This window comes from Nicrophorus vespilloides, unplaced genomic scaffold (genome assembly GCF_001412225.1).
Source record: "Nicrophorus vespilloides isolate i.1.1-1 unplaced genomic scaffold, Nicve_v1.0, whole genome shotgun sequence".
Lineage (NCBI taxonomy): Eukaryota > Metazoa > Arthropoda > Insecta > Coleoptera > Silphidae > Nicrophorus > Nicrophorus vespilloides.
The window spans coordinates 38,620-61,873 of record NW_017097793.1 but is presented as its reverse complement, the minus strand read 5'-3'; the positions used below and the strand labels follow the sequence as shown (position 1 = coordinate 61,873).

The following is a 23,254-nucleotide window of genomic DNA, read 5'->3' as shown; positions in this document are numbered from 1 at the left end:
TTAATATTTGTATGTTATCATTGAAATTGGAGTGAGTCAATTTTTTTGTAATGAAATTCTGTGAATCAATAATTTTAATTTAAATGATTTGGCTCTGATTAACAACATTAATTGAATTATGAATGCAAGTACTATTATTGATTTAGTGAAATGCATAAGATCGATTTTGTGCAGTGTGCCGACGATGAATATAGTTTTGGAATGAATGAAAACGGTCAGAGGAGGCGGCGGCCAAAGAGGTGAGTTGGGAAAGGATGTGTAGTGTCGTCCTGGTCCCGGCCCCTCCGCCACCGCTTCCACCGCCGCCGCCCTCATCCCTTTCCCTTCCACACGGAGTTTCCGTAATCAGGATCGATTTTGTTGGAAAAGCTGCGTCGTTGCGTGGCATTTGGAGCCGTTGGCGCCATGCAAACCTAGTAGGATATTTTCAGTGGTGAGTTGCGTCCGCACCGGATCGAATCTATTCAGTCAGTGTTCAGAAAGACGCGACCAGAAGCGAACGTACCCAAATCCACACGTTGCTCACGGCACTCTCGTCGATCGATACTACTACTACCTTCGTATACCCAACCTACCTACCTACTAACAAAATAACAACAACTTTGTACCAAGACCGTGACCTGTGGACATCCACGAAAATCAACAGCATTTCCATTGTTAACAACGATTCAATTCGATTATCAAATGGAAAATGGGTTAAAACTTCTCGCTCTCTATCTGTAATAAATTAGAAGATCCGAAGGTATCTTTCAACTGAAGTGCGAATATCTATCCGAAAGAGACTCTCTGATTGAAGAAAGAAAACAGCTAAAGCATGGCTAATAAAGCGGCCACCGAAGTTCGCAACGGGCACGAGTTGGCCCCCTTGAACTCGCGGCAGGAAGGACGTCCAGGTGTCACAATAGTCTTGCAGGGTCGAGGTTCGATCATCTCGAGAGGATCGAGGAACAGCGGAGGTTTGGAACCAGAATCCGATAGGGCAGCATGGTCTGGCAAAATGCAGTTCTTCCTCTCTATCATCGGCTACTCCGTCGGTCTCGGGAACATCTGGAGGTTCCCCTATCTGTGCCAGCAAAACGGTGGAGGTACGTTCTTCAATTACCTTAACATTCCTTATTTTTCATCTTGTATATAATTATATGAAAATTATATATGAAAATATCTATATTATATATATTTGGAAAAAAGTAAACAATCAATTGATTCTAATTACATCATGTACAAAATTAAAACTTAATTTTTTCAATTAAAAAAAATATTGCAATTAATATTTATGTTTTACGTAAATAAATAATTATTGGAAAAAAACAACTTGAAATATAAACATAATCATAAAACTTACAAAACTAAATAATTGACAACAAACACAAATTGGTTTATATAATTCTATCAACTTCAAGGTCAAACTAAAATATGAAAGACATTCTTTTGATAAGTATTTTACCATCATAAATACCTGACTTCGACTATTTTCTCGTTAACTAGGTTAGTATTTTCAACTTATTTTTTAATCGAATTATCATTATTTTTGTAGAAGCTCAAAATCAATACAAAACTAATAATAAAGAGTTGAAATGTATTTTTATAAAGAAATCCGCATTAAATATTATCAACATTATATTAATTAATTATTTGTTATTAGTTATATTTATTAATATAATTTATATCCTTCCTTTTTTTTATCAATATTTGTTTTAATTCTTTTGAATATGAATTAATAATATTAAAATATTTGATCAACAATAAATAATTATTAATTGAATGAAAAAAAATGTAATTAGCATTTCATATTCGTTTTTTTTCTTAATAATACAAATCGACCGAAGTAATAAATCCAATTATTATTAATATTAATTATTTATTCAAATTATAAATCAAATGAATGTATATAAGTAAATATTTGATTTAGTTCAAGTGTTTAGTGGAATTTATTTATTTCTCGAATTTAGTAATACATTTGAAATTTGAAGTAATTATTACAATGTTGCATGAAGAATGTGGTTTTTGAACTATGTAACATGTTTTTACGAGTTTTTACTGTAACAAATCATCTACGTTCTACTAGAGAGCCAATCTATTTGCGAATAATTGGCAACGATACAAATCCAAAAAGTATTTGGCTAAAACTAATTAATATGTTTGCATAGTTATTTTCATACAAATTCAATCTAATTAATAATTGCAAATTATGTTTAAGATAGAAACACATATTTACTGTCTTTAATTTTTTATATGAATTTGGAGATATAAATCTTTATTATAACATAATTCTCTTAATTACAAAAATGATAGAATGTATAGTTTCATGTAATATTATACGAAAATATGTAAATGTTAGTTTAAAACACAGATGGCGCTGCATCCGGTAAGTGTCAACTGGTGGTGCCATCTTGAAACGATTAATTTTAATTTTAAAACCTTGCGAAGTGAGCCAAGTTTTCGGCAGTTCAAAGTCATAAACACTGACTATAAAATAACGTTAAATATATTTCGTAAATTAAAAAACAAATATGTACTGCAATATATATATGCATTTATGATGGATTCACATGGTATTCATTTTCGTTGAAGAAGAATTGAAAACGTTTCCAAGGCTGTGTGTAAATGTTTTATATAGACAGATCGATAAAATACAAATTTGAAACGCATTTAGATTGTTTTAAAAATAGCACAAGACTGGTGGATGTCGTTTATTCGTTTCATTAAACACGCAATTCATTAATTGTAATAGTTTGTAATTGTTTATAATTGATAATTTGCTCATCAAATTATAAATAAAATTGGGGAAAAAAATATTTTTTTTTGTTTGTTTTTAATAATTTTAAACAGTAATGTTTGGATTTATTTATCTTAGTTGGAACATAAGAAATGATTCTGAAAAATAAGTGTTTTTATTGGTCAAATAATATTATTAATGTTATAAAAAATGTATTGTTTTTCTTCAATAAATTAAATTATGTAAATTTCGAAACTAATTATTTTTTCTAATAGCATTATATTAGAAAAAAATAATTAATTTACATATTTTAATTTATTCAAGAATTTCTAAATAACATTTTAGGTCTTTCTGTCCAACAATATTGTATTAACACCGAATGAAATTAATGTTGCGTTACTAATGAATCTTAAAATATACATTTGATCCTCAAGTTAAAAAAAAATGCGTTTGAAGATTGAATGACTGAATACGAGCAAGAATACTCAACATAAGTGAAAAAAAAATGTCGAAATTTATTTTCGCGGCTGTTTTATATCGGGCGTACACAAAGTAGACAGGCAAATTCGAATAAATGTTTTCTTCTCTATATCACATGAACTGACATTGCGTGAAAAGATATTTTTGGAAAGTAATTTAGAATAGTCCTACAATTATTTTTTTTTACAACAATTCTTCCATAATAAAATTAAATTATATTTTACGAGTCAAATTGATTGTTTACATATTGCAAATGCACTGCTTATAACTTTTAATTAATTAAATGCGAAAACATTGATGAAAAGAGTTAATTGTCGTTACCGGCATGAAAAAATCTAAAAAATGAGTTACTTTCTAAATCTAATAACTAGATACTTCAATTATCTATTGCATTTTTTCTTTGCCTTCTTTTGATATCAATAACTGTTTTAATATACCAAATTAATTAAATAACAATTTTGCATTGATAATTACAAAAATATAAATGAGTCTAAATTGTATTAAGAAAAGTAAAATGTTACAAAATTAATGTTGTTAGTAATGTTTATGAAATGTATTATAACAGGTATTGCGATTAAATTGAAAGCACCATATTTCAATTATCGATTAACACGGAATCCATTTACACGTCGATCGTATCCTAACTCGTAACCAATAAACCTATTGTATCTGATAAATTGAAAATGAAGGTTATATTGTGCAGAGAAAATTAAATTGTATTTGGGATACTAATTACTTTGAAAGTAATTAAATTACTTCGAAAGTATGCATACTTTATAAAGTCGTTATTGTTCTCTCTTCTCATTTATTTATTCAGCTTTTTTTAAATAATGTAAGTGAAAGATCTTAAGGTGCGTATATACATTTTGTCAAGTTTGATTGTATTTGACGACTTGAGCAATTGTAAGATAAATAATACATTAAGTAATTTAATATGTGATTGGTTGTCATGGTTACCAATAACAGTAATTAAGATTATGATACTGCTAGTCATTTCACTAAATAAAGCTTTACTATCAGAGGCGGACCGTTATTTGACGGGCTTGGGCTAACACTGTTTGCGGGCTTACGACTAACACAGTTGGGGGGCCATAGTGTTTTTGGTTTTAGCCCATGGTGCCCGAAGTTTACGGTTTCCACTTGTATATATGTATCTATATAAATAGAACAAAATAAATCGATTTAAAGGATATAATCCGTTCAAATCGGTTTGTTTGCTGCCTGAATTGTTCATTAAGGGGGGTTCCCAAATTGTGCGCTGCAGCTGTACTACAGGAGCACCGCGAAAAGCAATTATTCTAATATAATATAATGTATTAACATAAACTTCACCCTGAGATAGACCATTTTTTGAAGCCGCGGAATAATTCTGTTATATTAAGGGCACCGCAAACCGAAAAACTTTGAGAACCCTTGCATTAACCAGTTATTACACTAGTGCTAGCTCTCGAAACTAACGGTAAGTTAGGTATTCGTTATCCTGACATATAAAAATATTTCGAGAAATGTCTGTTATCCGATTTGTTCTCAGTCCGAACTATTTATTAACTGATGACATTCATTTTCAAATAATACATTAAAATTTTAGATAGATATGAATAAGGTAAAATATAATTAAATATTGATTTACATTTTGAATTGTGTAACTTGATTTGAAAATGGAACAAGTCTAACGTTCCGGTAATTTCTCATTGAGGAATCGATCGAATTCCAATAATAACGTATTACTTTCGCTGCGTATTGACTTTGCCCAATCAAAAAAACTAAAACTTAACTGAATCATTTACTTAAACCAACTAATTACATTTTAAAACTATATTTATAAATATAAAAAGATACGTTTTTTTGTATCTATTCTATTTTATTTATTTCGTAAATATTTAGTGAACCGTAGTTTATTTAATAAAGCTATTGAATTACGTTAAAAACATTTTTTTTATTATTTAATTAAAAAACCGAATCTGTGTTTTCATGATAACTCATATTTATGTATCAATACATTCCTACGTATATTTCTTACAAATATTTGCGACATTGTCTTTACTTTAGTCATTTGCCAAATATTAGAAATCGAGGGAATATATACAAAACCAGTGACTAACCTATATTGAAATCGAAAGATATTTAGAGCGAGTGCAGAGGAATGTATAGAACGTTAGTAATGATTCTTAAAATACATTTTTTTTTCTGTTGAAAGGTTTTGACTCTTTCTAATATTCAAAGATCAAATGGAAATTTTCGTTTGTTAAAAAACTATGTTTTGTTGGCTTGGTATATACTACTAAGTTTTCATTAACTTCTGCTGTTAAAATTAGAGGTCTTGTATGTAATTATTTTATACAAATTCAAAAAATATTGGCTATATCTAAATGAACATAATACAAAATAATAATAATTATATAGTTAACTAAATATATTTGGCCAAAAGGTTGTCGACCTAGTAATAGTTTTACATGGAAATAACAGAAAATGTATAAATATGTTTAAAGCATATATTGTTTCTGTATAGTATTTCAAGTAAATAAGAAGAAGTCTGTCAATTGGAAAATGCGGTTTGAGAAATAGAAAATTGCAGATGGTAATGTTAATGGTAAGAGCGTTATGTAGAGAGGCACGTGCAAAAGCGCACGAGGCAAATGTGCAGAGCAATTGATAAGATTCATCTTGCTGCCATTCCAATTTTGCCTATACTTCACATCCCGTGCCGCCAATTAAACGAATTCAGTCATAGTTGATTAAGTCAGTTTCGTAACAAGGATTTAATAACGACGTGTATGGAAGGAGAGGACAGGATAACGATGACGGTGACGAGGATTTAGCCTGATTGTTCTTCGTCATTTCCCTCGCATTCAATTTTGTGAATCCTGTCCGAGCCCTAATTCAATTTGCACTTCGTATTCCATATTAACTTCAGTAATGAGCCCAATTTCTAAACGAAAGAGAGAGAGAGAGATAAACTAGACTAGGTTTCGTTCAGCTATAATTTGCATGTTGACCTATTCACTCTCTTTTGCTTTCGCTTAATATCGAACAACAAGAATTTCCTGTACATATTGACTAAAATAGGTCAATAGTATTCAATCTAACTTTATATTTGGCTTATTATCCAGCAGCAGTAATGTCATGTGCATGTTGACCACTTTTCTTCATTGTCTCTTTTTGTTTGGCTTATTGATGAGCAGCACACATATCGAGTAAATGTTGACTTCTTCTATTCACTTCACACTATACCCTCCTTTTCATTTTCTTTGGCTTATCATAGAGAAGTTGAAAAATCATATTGACTTCTTCATTTTATTTTATTTATTTTTCCTTTTATTTTTGCTTTAGTAGCCGTAAAATCTATTTCTTCACTTTATTCACTCTCCCTTTTTTCGTTGCTTTATTAATGAGCAGCAGGAATGTCTTGTGCTTGTTGATCACTACTCTTTACTGTAATCTATTCGTTTTCTTTTTTTTTTGACTTATTATCGAACAGCAGGAATATCGTGATCATATTGACTTTTTATCTTAACTTCACTTTCTCTTTTCCTTTGCTTCATTATCGAATCGTAGGAATATCGAGCAGCGGGTCGAAATATAGTTGGATGGACTATTTTAAGAAACCAAGGAAGAAAGCATTCACAAAAACCGTGCAAAGTTTAATTATAAACGCGCCATTGGAAATTTAGGTAATCGCCTATAAATAGACGTTTGCAGAAACACTTTCTGCCGAATCCATAAATCGGCTCTATTTTCTTTTAAAACGTCATTCTGCCTACTTCTTTTTATTTCTGCATTCAAACGTCACGAGGAATGTAACTGCAACTAAATATATATAACCTGACTCACGTTTAGCTTCAATAATAATAAAGTTTTTTAAATTTCAATTTATAAAAATCTATTAACAGGAAATGCTGAAAATTTTAGTAGCAATTGTTTTAAGTTAAACTATATAACTGCTGTTAAGTAATATTCATTAATGATCAAGATATGGCGGTTTTTTACGTCTTTAAGTTTTATTTAAAACTATGGTTTTTCAAATGAGCCGACTGTCGTATTTGTTTTATTTCTTTTTTTTTCGTAGATAAAGATTCATTTTAAGTATTATATATAATGATTTTTTTTAATATCGAAAAAATGCAGACTGAAAATGAGTTAATCATATTTTCATATAATTATTTATGTACGTTATACACACCAAAATTCAACTAATTTTATACATCTTTCAAAATGATGCATTATAATATGACATTTACAAAAAATGAATTCAAATAACTAATATAATTTTCCAGGGAATAACATGAGTTTACGTTTATTTCCTGCTGACATTTAGTACTATGAATGTCATAAGTTCCTCTATACATGGTTGTTTTAGACTAAGTAAACATTTCCGATTTAACCTTTTTGTGGAGATCAAACGAATTATAATCATGTTTTTTATATGTATTTTCCGTATGGAAATTACGTACGTTCGTTAAAACAATGCGGAACTGTGCAAATATTTATATTGGTTTGTATGCGATAAAATTAATATCCCTTCCAGCGTTGCTTTCGTAATGCTACGTCAATATTGGACGATGGAAAAAAATACAGCGACAATGCACGCTACATGATGTTAGACCAATTTTTTAGATTACATTTACAAGTTATATTAATTATAGTTAACATTTGTTTTGACGAACAATTTATTATAATTAAGAAAAAGTGAATTTAAGTAATATGTTAATGTGTAGTAATATTTTTACCCTTAAATATCTGGATGTATGTAAAAATGGACTTATACCATTTCCTAAAATAACGGCTTAATTCTTATCACATTTTAATTAACTAATCAAAGAGATCTATAAAGTACACATTTTGAATTACAAACTTCAATGACTCTTAACGAAGTTTCCTATTTCTGCATTTTAATTATTTCATTTCATTATTTTATTATTTAATTATGAACTTATGATATTTGATCAAAACTGAAAATTGAAATTTAGGGAAATTTTTAGTCAAATAATAAGTGACAAGTAATATAGAAACGCCATCTCACGGAATATTGATAATTAAATTTGTTTATTAAAAATCAAAATAAAATATATGTTATAGAATTTACTAAAAAAATATAACTTATACTGATGAATAGCTTGTACTGAACTTAACAATATTTAATGATAAAATTTAATAAAAATTAGAAATGTTTTAATAGAAAATATAGCAGTAAATAAAATTTGAGATGTAAAATAATAACATGTTAGAAACATTTAAATTATACTATTTTCGTATTCAATTTTTGTAGAGTTTAATATGTTTCAAAGTAACAGACTTTTCATACTGAAATACACGCAATTCTGATTTGTACAAAAAGCAAATACGAAATGCAATAGCTCTGTTCCATATTATATTTCATATTTTCCATTTACTTCAAAATATCATTCAAAATATGCATTTTCATACATTTCTATTTACTTTTTATGTAATTTGATATACTATAAAAAATTATTTTTAAGTTTTCTTTTAGAAAAATAATAGGAAATTCTGTTAAAGTCGGAAATTGTAATAATTTCCTCCATTGCATTAAATATATTTGAAGTTGTAGGGACGTTTGAAATTTTCAAATCGATCGGATTAAAATTAGATTTATCTTGAAAATAGACGAAGCGGAGAATTGGGCCAATGGCTAATTAGATTCTGAATCATTATACCAATATACACCCAGAGAATTATTAAAGTAGATTAGTGGAGTAGATTTGAACATACTACACATGCACACAACGCAAACGAACTAATTAGTTGAGGCTTAAAAGATAATACTTTTCAGGATTAAATTAGTAATTGGTATTTTAATTAAATGTCTATTGGCTTACTTTTTATTTATTCCATTATTTTTAAATCATATAATTCATTCTTTTCCAAATATTTATAAATCAAATTAATTTAAATTAATTATTAATCTGTTTTTAATATAAACGCACCAAATTATTTTTTGCTTTTATAAATGATCTGTATAAAAAATTAAATAATTGAAAATATTTGTAAACAAACCAAAAGATGGCGTTAGTTAAAATCAAAATTAATTTATTTTTCTTTGGATTTATTTTAAAACACATTAATATTAATTTGACTATAAATTTTTACAAAATTTCAGGAATATTTTGGAAAATATGTGGAACTTTTTCCTAAAGTCAACCGATTTTAAGCTTAAATTGTATAATGTGAATTATAGTTATTTAGATTACAAAAACGGATCAATTTTTATATACACTCGGTCCTCTTTTTATGCGGTTTTTATTTCAAGGAGCATTTTTTTAAATAACTGTTTTAGGCCATTGTGACACGTTTTGACACAAATTGGCAAACCATTTCATCGAAAAAGATGATAATTCTGAACGAGCATTCAAGTTTCAACGCGAGCTTCAGAATTGCATTTCTGGATATCAAGAATTGTACAAAAAAATAGCAAAGTCATCGCAAAGTTTAATCACTGATTATATTGTCAAAGGGGAAAAATCAACATGCGAAGTTGAGACTAATTTTACTTGTGAAGAATCTTCAGGACAGAGATCTGATATGCTGACTATCTCTTCTAGTGATGAAAGTGATTTCAAACCAGTTCGTAAATTATGCCGAACACCCTCATATAGCGACGATAATTCTAAAGAAAAAAATTTGAAGAAAGATTAACTTTCATAAAAAAATTCTGTATTTTTTTTTGGTAAAATTTTTCTGTATAAATTTAGAAGGAATATGTTAAGATTATATTTTTCTAAAATTTAATAAACTTGTATATGATTGTTAACATTTTTATAAAATTATGAATAAACATTTCAGAAAGAATATAGTAAGACTAATTATTTTATTGAAATTTAATAAACCCATTTTTATGCGATTTTCGGTATATTGTAACTCATTGATTTAGTTTTATGCGGTTTTAAAAAAATATGGAACGTATCCTTTATTTTTATACGTGTGTCTAGTCCTTTTTTTGTGCGATTTATTTTTATGCGTTTTCCTGTGGAACGTATCTACCGCATAAAAAGAGAACCAAGTGTATATATATTTAGTAACAATATTATTTTATAAACTTATCATGGTATTCTGTTATACAATTTTGTTTTTGTTACAAGATAAAAGAAACTAAACAGACTATCAATCAATTGATACATAATAGTTTGAATGCCTTAGGAAGTAATTATATAATATAAAATAATCGTCGGTCAGTGGTCTTTGCATTCCGCAAAATCGATTTAATAATTTTCATAAAGTTATTTTATATTTGCTAACTATTTTCGATTAACTATAAATATTGTATAATGATTTTTTTAATTCTACGTGTCTATGTTTGGAATAAAAATAAATTAAGAAATATTTCGATTCATCTCCTGAATCAATCATTAATTGATTTAGGAAATAATAATCGTGATTAAGTAACTAAATAGAATAGTATTAATATTATGAATTATATTTATTGACAAACATTGGAACCTCGCTTAACTCGTAACGCGAAACATTCTTAAACCAAATTTTTACTATATGAATAAATATAAAATACGATCATTTATCACATTCCGAAATTACTGAAAAAAAATATGTATGAAGTTTATTCTAAAAAAAATATATATACATTGTTAAATCGCGGTTTCGATTTGCAGAAAACAAAAAAATATTCATTTTGACATTACATTTATATAGAAAAAACATAGTGAAGATTATATGTTTCACTATTCTAAGAGAAGAGAAAAATGATCTACGATGCACTAGATAGAAGATACACGTAAATATATATATAAACAAGAATTATTTGATTCCATTTGGCAAAGGAAAGACCATTAGAGTGTTGTACTTAAACATTGATTTTCAAACTAATTTGAAGCGGTCCCAATTTTACGATAAATTTAACGAGCTTATTTTACGACAAACATAAGTGTTTCTTAAGGAACCATGAAAAAGTATTCCGTTTGAAATATACGTATATCACATCGCTATTACAATCATATATGTACATTAAAATAGTTTTAAAATATTTAGAATATATTATGATAAGAAACTAAATTAATTTAAAGAGTTCAAAACTTTATTATAAGGAGAATGTGCATGAAATCTTTAATAACGAAGAAAAAAAAAAGAATGAATTAAATTGATCTTAATTCATTTAAAGAGTTCAATATTGCGCTTCACTCGTATTTAATACATTTTAGTTGGAAGAGTGACTATTTGCCAATTAAAGCGATTTCTAAAGAATCTTAAAACAATATAAATTTGCATAATTTATACTTTTAAAGAAGCTCAAAATTGGTGACAAACTTCCTGCATTTTAAATAATAACTAAAATGAACTTACAGAAGCCTACAAACTGTGATTTCAAATGAAGTTGTATAATATTGAATTAAAATAAAAGTGCTAAAAATTCTGAACACCTGAAAAGAATTTGCGTCGTAAAATTTAAATAATTTTGTACAATAGAAATCAATGGTCACGTAATTAGCCTTTTATTTGGAGTTTCCGAAGCCGGTTAATGTAAATCGAACGGAGAAGAAGTATCGGATATCCGGCAGATATGAATTATGTAACGCACTTAATCCGAGCTGGTCTAACGACATCTCACGCTTTTAGGAATGGATACAATTCTACCATGAATTGGGAATATATATTATAATGGATTCTCATCAATATAAAAATATATGTTTTCTGTCATCATATAAATATAGATATAAATAAAGTATTGACCTACTCTGAGTTCCTTCTATTTATAACAAGTATGTATTGAATGCAATTATATTTGGTATAAAATTTATATTCATTGTTTAGACGAAATAAATATGGACAATTGATTTATATCAGTTTATGCAACGTTTATATTGGATACTTTTTCGTTTATTGATTTTTATTAATTATTAATTGCTATTAGTAATCATAAAATACCTATAAATTCAAATTTAATGAGATGTTTAATTAAAATGAGGGAATCACATTTAAACATCTAAGATTTCAGATGTTATATTATATTTGCAATGCAGTAAATATTCGATATAGTCACATTAGCTGCAAACAAAATTTAAAAAAAAATGCCTTTATAAAATGTTGTTTATATCAAAATGAGTGGTCAAATAAAAAAAGTCAGATATTTGAACTGGAACATGAGTTTTTATTATCAAATGAACATATGTATCAGAAATGGGAATAATGATAAAATGTATCATCCAGCTGATTACATAAAAATAGAGCAATTTTCTGCTCACTGAATATAGAATTAATTTATATTATATAATGATTATGGAAAGTGAATTAAACTATAATTTAATTTTAGAGTATTTACTGTTACATTTATTAGCAATTATTTATTCGCCCTAATTTGAATCAAATGGATATCAACCTAAGATAAAAACTAACTGTATAAACTATATTTAAAATTTGATCATAAAATTTTAAAAAAAATGCAAAACTATTGTGGAAATAAACTGAAGAATTAATTTGCCAACGAAACCATTTTAAAATTAATTAAAATAATTAATGATTATTGATTGATAAATATCTTTAAAAGAAATCGACTACACGATTTTTAACAACGAAAAAGAACATTTCCAAAATACAATTTATGTTCATCAAGTTAAACGTTAATTTCAGATACGATGCTTTCGAGCAATTTAAGTCGAATTAAGCTAATGACTTAATAGTTTTATTTATTAAGCAGTGCGTTAAACAGCGACTCAATTGCGTAAGATTTTACTCCATCTTATTTTCTCTATCTCGCCGATGCACATGCTAAATTTAGGATATTGACGCCATCTATCTGTCTTTTTATTTATCAAACGGCAGATGTATGTGAATCTATCTATATATGTACCTGTCGATTCGATCTAATTTTACGGTCGCAGTTATTCGTTTATTTCCATTTGATCCACGACCCACATATGGACTGGCATATACAGTTTTTGCTCCTGTTTTTCCCAACAGACTTCGTTACCAAAGGGGCTTCATAATTGATGACAGCCCCATCAAACAATTCAACTCAATAGGCGATAATCATATTGTAATTTCTCCGTCCATCGTAACCGGAGCCTACATTGGCCCAATAGAAAAATTGTCACCGAATAAAACACCTATGATATAATCGCAACTCGTTGCAATACCAGCATTTGATACTCTGCAGCTGGGAATTTTATGTAAAAATAAATACTTTTGTTTAAACAGAGAAACAGTTTATTTAGCTTGAATACTTTAAATATAGCTTGTACTATTCATAAAAAGATACAGAGGTTAAGCATTTTCTTATTGTCATTCTAATAAGGTTCAGTCCATTCATGTTTCTAATATTTATAGTGCAGTAAAGTTAATATTTTTTTCCATTTTCATTAGTTTTAAATTTTAAATTTTATTATTTCATAAAATAGTTTCGTTTACAAAAAAATACATTTTTATTTAACTTGAACAATACTTTTCATGTTAAATAAAGTTCAAGCTTTTAATATTATTTTATTATCACTACAAGAAAGTTATTACCATTGATATTATACTATTTATATATTTTTATTATGTCATAGTATATTTAATTTACAATCTTATTCTTGTGAACATTAATTATATCTAATGGCGGTAGACATTTCTTTTTTGGTAAACTTCCATATTGAAGTTTTTACTTTGTGATTCCACTATTCCCTTTGTCTGTGTAACTGCTGCTATCCTTAACACTGTCATTGTCCATCGACTTGACTGAAGGTCCATATCCTGAACCTCTTTCATTTGACTCTCTATGCATGATAAATGATGGCCTTATTGCTGCAAGCACCGAGAGGGCACTTAAACATTTTTCTATTAGTCGCTCTTTATTATTTATATAACACTAAAATTATTATTTTTTATATTCTCTTTAGAGTAGAAAATAATTTTATAAATTGCGCAATTCCAAATAGTTTAAAAAACTGTTTTTATAAATTAGAATTATGAAAGTTTTATAGTACATTCGTTGGTTTAAAATCAGATTTTATCAAAGTTTATCAAACATAATTAATTTAATAAACTGCCTGTTTAAACAACAAATATCAAACATAACTTACATTTTACAAGAAACGTTATTTTCTTGTCTCAAACACAAATGATATGTTTGCAAATATAGAGTTGGAATAAATAATAAGTATGAAAAAGTTCATTTCAACATATGCTAATACACTAAACGTATCTTTGTTTAATCTTTGATAACAAAGAATTAATTCTTCAATTTCAAGATCTACTTAACAAAAAAAATATTGCTATTTAACAAACGTTGTATTAGAAGAAGAAATTAGAAATCAATTTATTCCGAGGCTCAATCAATATGTTTCGAACATTTATATAACAGTAATATTATTAATTTTATAATCTCTTTAGATATTTATATTTGCTTCATTTATAGAACTTTCCGATGATAATACTTATGAGATTGTTTTAACGAAGGACCAATTGTGTGGGTGAACAATAAAATAAACTATATTCGACTATACTTATATTTAACAATAATAATTCTATTCAACTAACTCTCAACTCATATTAATTCTTTTTTTGCCGTGCTTTTCTTCTTCAAGCCAAGCGTTTCTTTTTTTTCACAGTGTTGCCACCATTTTACATTGGCATACGTAACAAATCATCTCGGTTTTATGTCGATCAGAAAACCAAAAACTATCCACGATAAATTAAATTTTGCAATTTTTTGTCGTTAAATTTTGTCAATATAAAATATTGCAGATAGTTTTATAATAAATAGTTTAAAACCATTGAAACACAAACTATTTTCGATAAACTGCTTTACTTTCGTAAAATGAACAAAAAAACTGTTCCGTATTTCCATATTTTAATCTGTTTGAAACTGATGGAAATCTTGCTGTTTTAAAGTGATTTTCCATCATACATTTGGATGTTTAGTTAACGGACTGTTAACATGAAATTAGACATTCGTTTATATATATTAATCGAATTTTATTTCGGATTATCCTCTTGCATCTATAAACCATTTAATACGGCTTCGTGGCTAATTTGATTTATTCCTTCTTAAATTACAGCGAGGAAGGAAAATCTTGAATTACAGTATTAATTTAACTTTTATATTATTAATAGATTTAATAATGCAACATTTATTATATATAAACAAAATAAAAAATTAAATGTTTGAAGTTAAATGTATTTTAACTAATAACTAGAAATTTTTATAACGTCTGGAATGCTTCTATAATTATAAAATTTATTGCAAATATATAAATAATTACCTACAAATGCAAATTTTATAGATATATAAAGGAAATAAATTAATTAATATGTTGCGACATCTCGTGGATCATTAATGAATTAACAGTTTTGTAACCATCAGTGAATCCATAAATAATACTGTTTTAAAAGTTTAACATATGGCGCATTTTTTAGTACTTAATTTAATTTTAGTAAATAATTTAATCACTTTATATCACTTTATAAGAGAGAATTAAAAATATTTATCATTTTTAATATCATTAACTTATGAATTTCCATATAAATGTTGATGTAATTTATATATTCATAAAAACTTTTTTAATGGATATTCTAAATGTAGATAAAATATTTTAATGGCCAGTAATAGCTTAGATTCGTAAATGCTATGACCGACAAATATTTGTATTAGCTAGGCAGTTGGAACGAATCCAAAATGAAAAATGTTATAGAATTTGCTCACCTGGAAACGACACCAAATTCAATTCTAGTTCAATTACTCAAAAACAGATCTATTTTTATTTACAATTTTTTTGTTACCTCCCAAAAAGGTGTTATGTAAAAAAAATGTGTCAATGATGAGACAAATTTAGAAAAAAAAAAAGGTTGTCGATTGAAACGATAAAACGACGTAAAATGCTGAAAGCAAGAGAAAAAAATAAACGGACGTCTATTTGCGTTTGGAAAGTTATTTTGAAGTGCGGGTCGGTTACATAAAATTACAGAAGTAACAAACATAAACAACGGACTATTTTTGTATTATCAGCGTGAACATATGCATCTACACACTTGAGAAAAATTGTCCAATTTCGACTGGACGAAGGCCAATGGGAACGGCGTGAGAATTGTGCAACCGATTTTGTGCACAGAGGGTAGGGATACATCGATTCCCGGAAAAGGCACCCTTTCCTGCAGGTCTGTAAAACCTGGAACGCAGTTGTTAAGTCACGCGATTCGCGTTTGCAAGGGCATCAAACCAATTGCGATGCCCGACGGTTGGCACGAAAATAGTCTGCAAAGTCAAGGCTATGCACGACATTCAACAACTGAAAAGTACGTTTACTATTTATACGTCTTCTTGTACGTACAAATTAGAGAAACCTCAAGATCATCCAGCTTTTTTATATAATGATCGTCGACTAATAAAGGGATTTCCTTTTGGAAACTTGAAACTTTCGTTGAAACGAGTGTTGCCCAATACAAGCTACGTATTTTCGTTGGCTCAAATATAGATCATATTTTCGCAATTCCAAATAGTTTAGCAAACTGTTTGTTTAAATGAAAAACATTAAACATAATTTAAGTTTTACAAGCAACGTAGTTTTGTTGGCTCAAACATAGAGCATTTTAAATAGTTTTCTAAACTGTTTGTATAAATTAGAATTATGAAACATTTAAGTACATTTTTATAGTACATTATGTTGAAGTAATGTAGTAAAGTTAGTTGCTGCCTGTTTAAACGACAAATATTAAACATTACTTATTTTTTACTTTATTTTTACGTTATTTTTTTTTTGTCTCAAACACGAATCATATTTTTACAATACCAATAATAAATATGAATAAAAACTCAAATTTGAAAAAGTTAATTTAATGTATTTTAAATCGTATGCTAATGCATTACACGTAACTTTCTTTATTCAAATATAAATCATATAGATCAATTCCTACTTAACATAAAAAATATTACTATTTAACAAATGTTATACTAGAAGAAGAAATTAGAAATCAATTTATACCGAGACTCAGTCAATATGTTTCAAAAATGCCGATGAAGAGGATGTTAGAAATTAATTGCAATTCTAAAAAAAATAGTAAATAGAAAAGTGTTTCATTTAATACATACTTTAATTTCATGTAGAATTAATTATAAATTTGTTCATTAGGAAAAGAGATTGGCTGACTTTTTCGAACTGGAACTTTATTTGTACATATATAAGATAATTACATAAAACGCAGATAATAATTTAAGAGGTGTTTTTTTTAATGAAACGTATAATACATTTTTTTAAGTTTAAGCTTAATTGTGTATCAAAGCGATAATTAAGAATTTTTATTGCAACAAAAAAACAACAAAATGATAAAGCAAAAATGTAAATATAGATCATAATTTAAAATTCAAAATTATTAACTAATTATTTTTTTTTAAATTTTATGATTTAAAATCTAATGTTGCTAGTTTAATTTAGATAGAATTACATAAATACATGTTTATGTTCTCTGTTTCATTAAACTTACGTTTTATTTTCTTCAACATTAATCATATTTCCATAATTTCTACCAACATACTAATCCTTTGTTTAAATGAGAAGTGTAAAACAGAACATTAATTTTGAGCTAAATTGAGTATCAATTATGAGATGAATAAAACACTTCCCTGAGAAGTTAAGGACACTTTCCTCGTTTAATAAGACCGGAGTTGTTTGTCTCTTGTTCCTACAGAGATCCGAGGGATGAAAATCAATGCTGGGGATGCGAGAGTAGGTCACAAGGGCGCAACTTATTCAACTCGTGAACGCTTTCAGAGCGGAACAACGGAACACGAGACAGCGATGGAACAATATATTATATATCTATAAATGCTTGTACTTAAGTAATGAAGACTTGAACGAAGCATCCATGGAAACAATAGATTCGGTTAAATTGAAGATTTTAGAGTGTTTATGCATAGTTATCAATTTATCCGTAATATTTGTATTGCTCTTCAAATTTAATTAAATAAAAGATAATGAAATATACTATAATTACATGAGTTTGTGGTAACATATTTTTAGCATAATATTATGCTTTATTATAATTTATTTACTAGATTTTTATTGATCCAATTGATCAATCCAAAGATAATATATAATGCACCTTGCTTTACGACCAAGATACGTTCCAGCAAAGTTGGCCGTAATGCGAATCAATTGTTTTGATGATGCCATATAGGTATATATTACAATTACGTGATTTTAGCAACTTATTTTATATGATTTGTAGGACTACGTATAAAGCAGACTCCAAATTTATGTCGTATATTAATTCGATTTCACTATGTAGTTTTAATACACTGGATTATAAGATTCATACTCCAATTTAAAAAAAATAAAAATTACTCTAATTTGAAGAACATAAGAATCAAATTTATGTTATTTTTGTTTTATTAAAAAAAACATACAAGACTATAAGACGTATACCAATTCTAAGTCGACTTCTCTATACATTTATTATATACCAGACTATAAAATGTAACCTTAAATATAAAATTCTTTACAACAAAAAAGTAATATATTAACTTAATAAATTGATTTCTGTATGAATTTTTTACATCTTAGTTGAGTATTTCCATAAGATACACCGCGATTCTAACATTTTTAAATTATAGTTTAAAGTTGTTGAATATTATATATTTGTGCATTTCCATTATCAATTCCAAATTATTATTTTTTAACTTAAAATTTCTGATACCTCGTAGATTAAACGAGTTGAATAATATATATTTGTATAAATACAATTCGAATTATATTATATTCATGAGAAAATTATTAATTTTTATATTGTAGTTTAAAGGTGTTCAAATTGTAGATCACTGTTTCGGACGCAATTGTCGCACAGACGATGCTAATTTCTGTCGCTCAAACACTTTTAGTTTTGACATTGACGAAAGGAATTTTTATGTGTATGAACGCGTGCAAGTGACATAACTAAGAAACTAAATATATAGATATATATATATGTATGTATCTGTTGTGGGAAAATTATATATGGGACGGATGCAAATAATTTAAATATTAGGAATAATGGGCTAATCCTACTCCTCCGCAAATTCAAAACGGCTCTCCTAGACGCCACCAATTCACGTGGCCTCCTCAACTGGAAATTCCTCACGCGCATTACATAATGTCTCCCATACAATACGTTGACATTCGCTGCTTGCAATTCATGTGCTATAATTTCCTTCTAGGTGCTTTCTTGATACCGTTCTTCATCATGCTGATTTTGGAGGGAATTCCACTGTTCCTGATTGAATTGGGAATCGGGCAGAAGATGAGGCTCGGCTCTTTGGGCGTTTGGAACACTATACACCCTTGGTTAGGTGGAATAGGAATTTCGTCGTGCGTCGTCACCTTCTTCGTAGCTCTCTATTACAACGTTATCATCACCTGGTGCTTCTACTATTTGTTCAACAGTTTTCAGGCAACTATTTTTGAAATTTGATGTGGAATGAACGATTTTAAAAGTTTTCGTTTTACGCAGTACCCTTTACCGTGGTCCGAGTGTCCGAAAATAAATGGTACCGATATCGCGGAGTGCGCCAAGTCTTCGGAAACTGCTTACTTTTGGTATAGAACCACTTTGGATGCTGCGCCTTCGATCGATGATCCCGGTGCACCGAGATGGTGGATTGTCATTTGCCTTCTGCTCTCGTGGCTTATCGTCTTTTTCATCGTCATGAAAGGAATTCAGAGCTCCGGAAAAGTAAGCCAATTTAATTAAATTAATTTAATCAGATTAATCAATGGTATTTCTTTAGGTTGTTTACTTTACGTCAATGTTTCCCTATGTTGTCTTGACCATTTTCTTTGTGAGAGGAATAACATTGAAAGGAGCTAGTGCCGGTTTGGCCCACATGTACACGCCAAAGGTATTCAACATATAATTTTTATGAATGTTAAAATCCCTACAATAAAAGTTTAATAGAAGTTCAATAGGATTAACTACTGATATATTTATAGTTTCTACTTATATAGGTTAAAACAATTATTATTAATAAATGGCTATCGACCTTGGTCTTCCCTTTTTTGTCTTGTTCATGTTCATAGTTATAAAACTAATACTATTTTAGTTCAAATGTTACAATACAAATGTTTTAATAGATTTTTTTTCGGCAGGTGGAGAAATTACTAGATCCGACGGTCTGGCTAGACGCGGCAACGCAAGTCTTTTACTCCTTCGGACTTGCGTTCGGATCTCTCATAGCCTTTGGTTCATATAACCAACCGAAAAACAACTGCGTTCGAGACGTCATTCTAGTATCAATATGTAATGCCGTCACGGCAATCTACGCTAGCGTCGTAATTTTCGCCATCCTCGGTTTTAAAGCTATGAGCAACGTAGACAAATGTATCGACAAGTATGTTAATGAGAGAAATAATTATATAATTGGACTTATCGTTTCTCTTTTCATATTTTCAGCAACAAACTGAAAATGGTGGCACAAAATTTACTGGCGAACCATTCGAGCGAAGAGATGTACGAGAAGGCTTTCGACTTGATTTCCAACGAGGATAAAGTTCTCTACGGAATAGAGACTTGTTCGTTAGAGCAGCAGCTAGACGAGGTACGTATTTGCCAAGTTTTTTATTCGAAATAAATTTAAAATTTTAGAACGTGCCAAAATGTTTCTAAAATATTTTTTTAATTATTTGTATTAGGCGGCAGAAGGAACTGGGCTAGCTTTCATAGTTTTCACTCAGGCCATCGTCGAACTTCCCGGAGCGCCCTTCTGGGCCGTAATCTTCTTTATGATGTTACTATCTCTTGGTTTGGGTTCACAAATCGGTATACTTGAGGGCATGCTTTGCACCATTTTCGATATTGAAATCTTCAAGAGGATCAAGAAGCAATACGTCACCGGTAAATATATTGTTTTACTAAGAAAAACATTCGTCTGAATGAGGAAAATTGTTTCCAGGTGTTGTTTGCATCATCTGTTTCTTCGTTGGTTTGATCTTCACGACGGGGGCGGGAGAGTATTGGTTGAAGATGTTCGATTCCTTTGCTGGAACCATCGGGTTGGTTGTCGTCGCTCTCATGGAAATGATCTCTGTGGTTTACATCTACGGACACGAAAGGTTCACGCAGGATATCTATGAGATGACTGGTCACCGGCCTGGACTGTTTTGGCAGATAACGTGGCGTTTCCTCGCGCCGCTTATCATGTCTGTTATCCTCGTTTCATCTATCGTGTTTATGGCTATAAACAATCCCACGTATCAAGCCTGGATTGCTGATAAGGTTTGAAAACAATTTTAGAATAAACCAGTTTGCAAATTTTGGTATTTCCAAAAAACGGATGAATCTTTTGGAATTACATAAATATATAAAATCAAATACTAATCCTCACAATTCTTCAGTTAATTTAATATGAATGGAACTACAAAAATATAATATAATAAAATATACCAAAAAAATAACTGAAATCAGGAAAAACTATCATTGGCTGAATTTTGTTATATTGTTTTAGGATCTCAAAAACTGAAATAAAGCTTGTATTTTTGCTAATAATAAATAATTTTGATTGTAGGGAGAGGTCGTCGAAATGCAGTACCCAAGTTGGGTAATGACTATTGCCGTAGTGATGATCTGTGCCGGAATTCTGCCCATTCCGATCGTGTTCCTACTGCGAAGGTATCAATGCCTGAAGATGGATATCAACATCCATGAGGGTTCCATCAGGCGTATTGATACCACAGTTTCCACCAAAGAAATGATCACCGACGTAGATGTAAGAAATACCCTCTTTTAAACCTAATCTTAACTCTGAACATAAACCTTAACACCCTAATAAGTGTTTCTATGTCGCTCGTAATGTGCTAACAAAATTTAATTACATGTGTTTTTTTTCTCTTTTGTGTAATTCGATTTGCTAGGAGCAATTAACAAGTCCGGACGGACCGTGTCTCACTGCTACAAATACACGCAAAAATAAATTCACTATTGGAGACTTTGAAGTCTAATGTAAGTACTGCTTGGTAGAATGGTGACATTTTTGTATATATTTTTGAGTTTTGCTTTCAATGCACTATATTCTGAATCTATTGGCATCTAATATTTAAAATAAACAATCAAAACAGAAATTTTTATACTCGTCGTATATATGTACGGGACGAAGCGCTTGAGAACCGATGTTCCATTTATAAGTTTTTTGCGAAAATTGAGATTGAGAAAATTTGGAACTATCAAGCATCAATGCGGTTCTCAAACATAAATTTAAGAATAAGTTATGTTCGGAAACCGAAACTATTATATATTTCGTACATCTTTTGTATCTGATTTTCATTTTTCTCAATGGGAAATAGAAATACTGTTTGGATACCGATGTTCGGGAACCGGAGCGTTCGAAAATCAATGTTCTTTGAACAAGTTTTTCCACTGTTTAGAAGATTCTAAAACTATCAAACAGTTTATGAGAAGCTAATAGATTTTGATGTATACTGTTGCTTTTGTGTGCTTTATTTCGCTTTGTCCGCTTTTAACTTAGATTTTAATTAAAACAATAACTTAGTTACAAAAGATAATATATTATTAGTGTACTTTACATATTTTAATCAATAATAGCTGAACATATTTTAGATACTAACATCTATAGTAATAGTCAAACTCGGTAATAGAATTGAGCGTTATTTTTCAAAGTACATATTACAAGTACATCAATTTGGCAACTTAAAAGTACTATTTGAAATAGATGTAATTTGTGAAATAATAAAATTTAATTATTCAACAGGTATTTGACAAGTATTTAAAAGGAATTCTAGTTATTAGATTACAATCATATGCTGTTAACCAGCTTCAACTACACCAATTGTTTACATAGGTTATATATCGTTATTTTGATGTCGAGTTGATTGCAACTCAGTTTGATTTATTTATTTCATTAGTTTAATTGAGGTTCTAATATTATTGAAAAGTTACGCATTGAATAGGTTAATGATATTTAACAGAATGACTAATTGTGTTTGTGTTTCCGTTTAGCTGAACGACTCAGATGACTCTGATGACCGACTTCGGAACTTCAATGATGATGATCGCGATGACAGCGACGACGATGATCCCAGAGTCAAAATGAATCGTTTAGGGAAGGCCTTCCGCATGGAAGTCATGGATGATTATTGA

At 29.0% G+C, this 23,254-nt stretch overlaps 1 protein-coding gene across 1 annotated transcript; it reads left to right on the top strand.

Moving 5' to 3' along the window:
• The first annotated feature begins 366 nt into the window (after positions 1-366).
• On the top strand, positions 367-23,254 carry LOC108561004 (sodium-dependent neutral amino acid transporter B(0)AT3). Its single transcript, XM_017918750.1, has 10 exons — positions 367-1,085; positions 19,323-19,555; positions 19,616-19,837; positions 19,893-20,003; positions 20,251-20,492; positions 20,555-20,699; positions 20,794-20,995; positions 21,054-21,376; positions 21,666-21,866; positions 23,114-23,254. Exons 1-10 carry the CDS (start codon positions 815-817, stop codon positions 23,252-23,254), a joined length of 2,091 nt encoding a protein of 696 aa, XP_017774239.1. The 5' UTR covers positions 367-814.